The sequence below is a fragment of the Lontra canadensis genome, unplaced genomic scaffold (assembly GCF_010015895.1).
Source record: "Lontra canadensis isolate GAN:19392208 unplaced genomic scaffold, GSC_riverotter_1.0 scaffold22, whole genome shotgun sequence".
In the NCBI taxonomy this organism is placed as follows: Eukaryota; Metazoa; Chordata; class Mammalia; order Carnivora; family Mustelidae; genus Lontra; species Lontra canadensis.
In genome coordinates this window covers 16,992-19,621 of record NW_022631016.1, presented here as the reverse complement: position 1 = coordinate 19,621, position 2,630 = coordinate 16,992, and the positions used below count along the sequence as shown (strand labels likewise).

Below are 2,630 nucleotides of genomic sequence, written 5' to 3'. Positions count from 1 at the left end.
TGCCCCTCCCGGTCCCCGCCCGCCGGACCCCACCTCGGTGCCCCTCCCGGTCCCCGCCCGCCGGACCCTACCTCGGTGCCGGAGACTTTGTCGGCCGCGCTGCGAGCCATGGTGGCGCCGCCTTTGTCCGACCTTGGAGGAAAACGTTCCCATAAAGGCCACGGTCCACGCGCCCCGCTCCCGGCGCCCGCCTGCCCCGCCCAACCCCAGGCGCGAGCGGGACCCGCGGGCGGCCCGGGACCCTCCCCGGCGGGGCGGACCTCCTGCCCCGGGAAACGCCCCTCCCCCGCGGAGGGCCCCTCCCCCCGCAGAGCCCTCCCCGCGGGGCAGACCCCCTCCACTGGGCGGGGGGCGGAGGGTCTGGGAAGACTGCGGGGAGGGGCGCCGCTCTCACCTCCCGCAGGCGCACCCAGCGCGCAGGTGCCCTCACCTGGGCGGTCGTGGGGGCGGGGGCGCAGGGCTCCTCCCTCCGAAGCGAGGCCGGGTGGTGGCGGGGCGTTTGCTTTAACTTTTGTTCTCAGGAAGCCTGGGGACCTGGGATTGTATTCTCAGACGAGTGGCTGGGGCGCTGAGTCGGATTTCCGCCAGTGTAGACCCATCAGACCCTGATTTCTGCTCCGGAAGACCATCAGCCACTGGTTTCCCCCAGTGTGAACAGACTGGTATCTGGTTTACACTGGCGTAGCCGAACTCGCTTTCTCTTCCGTCCAAGTGAGCACATTGGCTGATGGGGTGCCAGGAGAGCCTCCTTGGTGGGGGGCGGGGGGGTCTCACAGAAGGACCCGCTGATCTCTCACTCTGCACGGTGTCTTGACTAGAAACATGGGCACTGGTTCATCCCACCCAATGCAGGACAAACGGGCTCATTTAGGGATAAACTTCAGTTGTACAGAGAAGGAAACCGCGCTGGAACGGGAAGGCTCCTGGCCACAGGTCACAGAAGGACTAAAGCTGAGGGAGGCACGGAGGAGTTGCCTCCTTTACCCATCACGCTGGCTTTTTTGAATTCTTCTGATTGTCCCCTGCCTCTCTCATCAGCTCAGCTTCTTGGAACCTCCAGGCCTGTCTCAGTGCTTGGGGACCTGGGTGTCCTTCAGTCCCCAAAGCCCCCACCATCCCTGCCTCATCCTCCTCTCACCTACTCTCCCTGTGGGAGTCCTGCCCATGATGCTCCAGGAAAGGAGCCATTCTTTACAAACCTGTGTGGTCCCAAAGCACCTGTCAGGACCGAACTTGGGAAAGTTGGCACACCTCCAAAGGAGACAACTTTGTCCCTAAGGTCAGCTTCTCCAGGGTCCAGGAGCTGACCTCAGGGGAGGCCAACAGTTACCCTGATGGCTGGTCAGGGTGCAGCCCTGGAATCTCACTCTTACTGGAGATTTTGGGGCCTACAGGTGAAGCCCACTTGTCACATCCATTGTGCAGAGGGAAAGCAAAGCCTACACAGGGACAGCCAAAGTTTTTAAGAGTCTGGGTCCTTCTTTGTTGTGTATCCATAGAGTCAGAAGTGTTTTCTAAGAAGTTTCCCCCAAAATTTGGACTACTGAAATGGCTTGATTTATTCCAGAAGTACTTATGAGTCACCGACTTTGGGTCAGTGGGTCAGACCCCTGGGGGTCTGATGTTCCAGTGGAGGGAGACAAATAAATCAAGGAACAGAGAATAAAGCACAATAAAGCAGGGGGTCCTGACAGAGAAGACTATGCAGGGACCAGAAGAGAGTGTGGAAGCGATCTGCTTGCTACTTCATGTGTGTAAAGGCCTGCCCTGGGGTGGGAATGGTTCTGGTGTGCTTGAGTAAGGCTTTGTACCTGGGAGCATGGTGACAAGAGCAGATGCAGAGCAATCAGGATTGAAAATGCAGCAGGGATAAGTAGGTCATGGCAATGAACTTTGTTTTATTCTGAGTGTCGTGAGAAAGCACTGTGGAGAGAGTTTGGGAAGGAAGTGACATTATCTGATTTACATTCCAAACATGTCCCCCTGGCTGCAGTGTGGAGCCCACAGCTGGTCTAGGCAGGGAGACCCATCAGTAAGCAACTGAAGATGGAAATAATTTCAACAAAATTTTAGCAAATAGAATCCAACAGCACATTAGAGGGTTACATGAATAAGTGAGATTGATCCCAGGAATGCAAAGGTGGCTCCACAGGAAAAACATGGTGGAGTACATCACTATAACTGAACAATGTGGGGCAGGAAGTTTATCTTGATTGACACAGGAAAGACATTTTAAAAAATCCAACACCATCTCAAGAAAAAAGCTCTCAGAAAATGATAATTAGAAAATTCTTCGACACGAGAAACAGTATTTGTGGAAAACCCAATTAACATCATTCACAATGGTGAAAGACTGAAAACTTTCTCCCTAAGAACCAGAAGAGACCCTGAATTGCTAAGGAAATGTTGAAAAAGAAAAACAAAACTGGGGGCATCACGTTGCCCAATTTCAAGCTTTACTACAAAGCTGTGATCACCAAGACAGCATAGTACTGGCACAAAAACAGCCATATAGACCAGTGGAACAGAGTAGAGAGCCCAGATATGGACCCACAACTCTATGGTCAAATAATCTTTGACAAAGCAGGAAAAAACGTACAGTGGAGAAAAGACAGTCTCTTCAATAAATG

The 2,630-nt window shown here is 54.0% G+C and overlaps 1 protein-coding gene across 1 annotated transcript in view; it reads right to left on the bottom strand.

The window, feature by feature from the left end:
* The window catches only part of PLEKHG4B (pleckstrin homology and RhoGEF domain containing G4B), an 80,536-nt gene extending 80,355 nt beyond the window's left edge, over positions 1 to 181 (bottom strand). Inside the window, 1 exon segment of the mRNA XM_032861809.1 lies at positions 72 to 181. Within this exon segment, the coding sequence (XP_032717700.1) occupies positions 72 to 110 (39 nt within the window). The 5' untranslated portion in view covers positions 111 to 181.
* Positions 182 to 2,630: the final 2,449 nt, after the last annotated feature.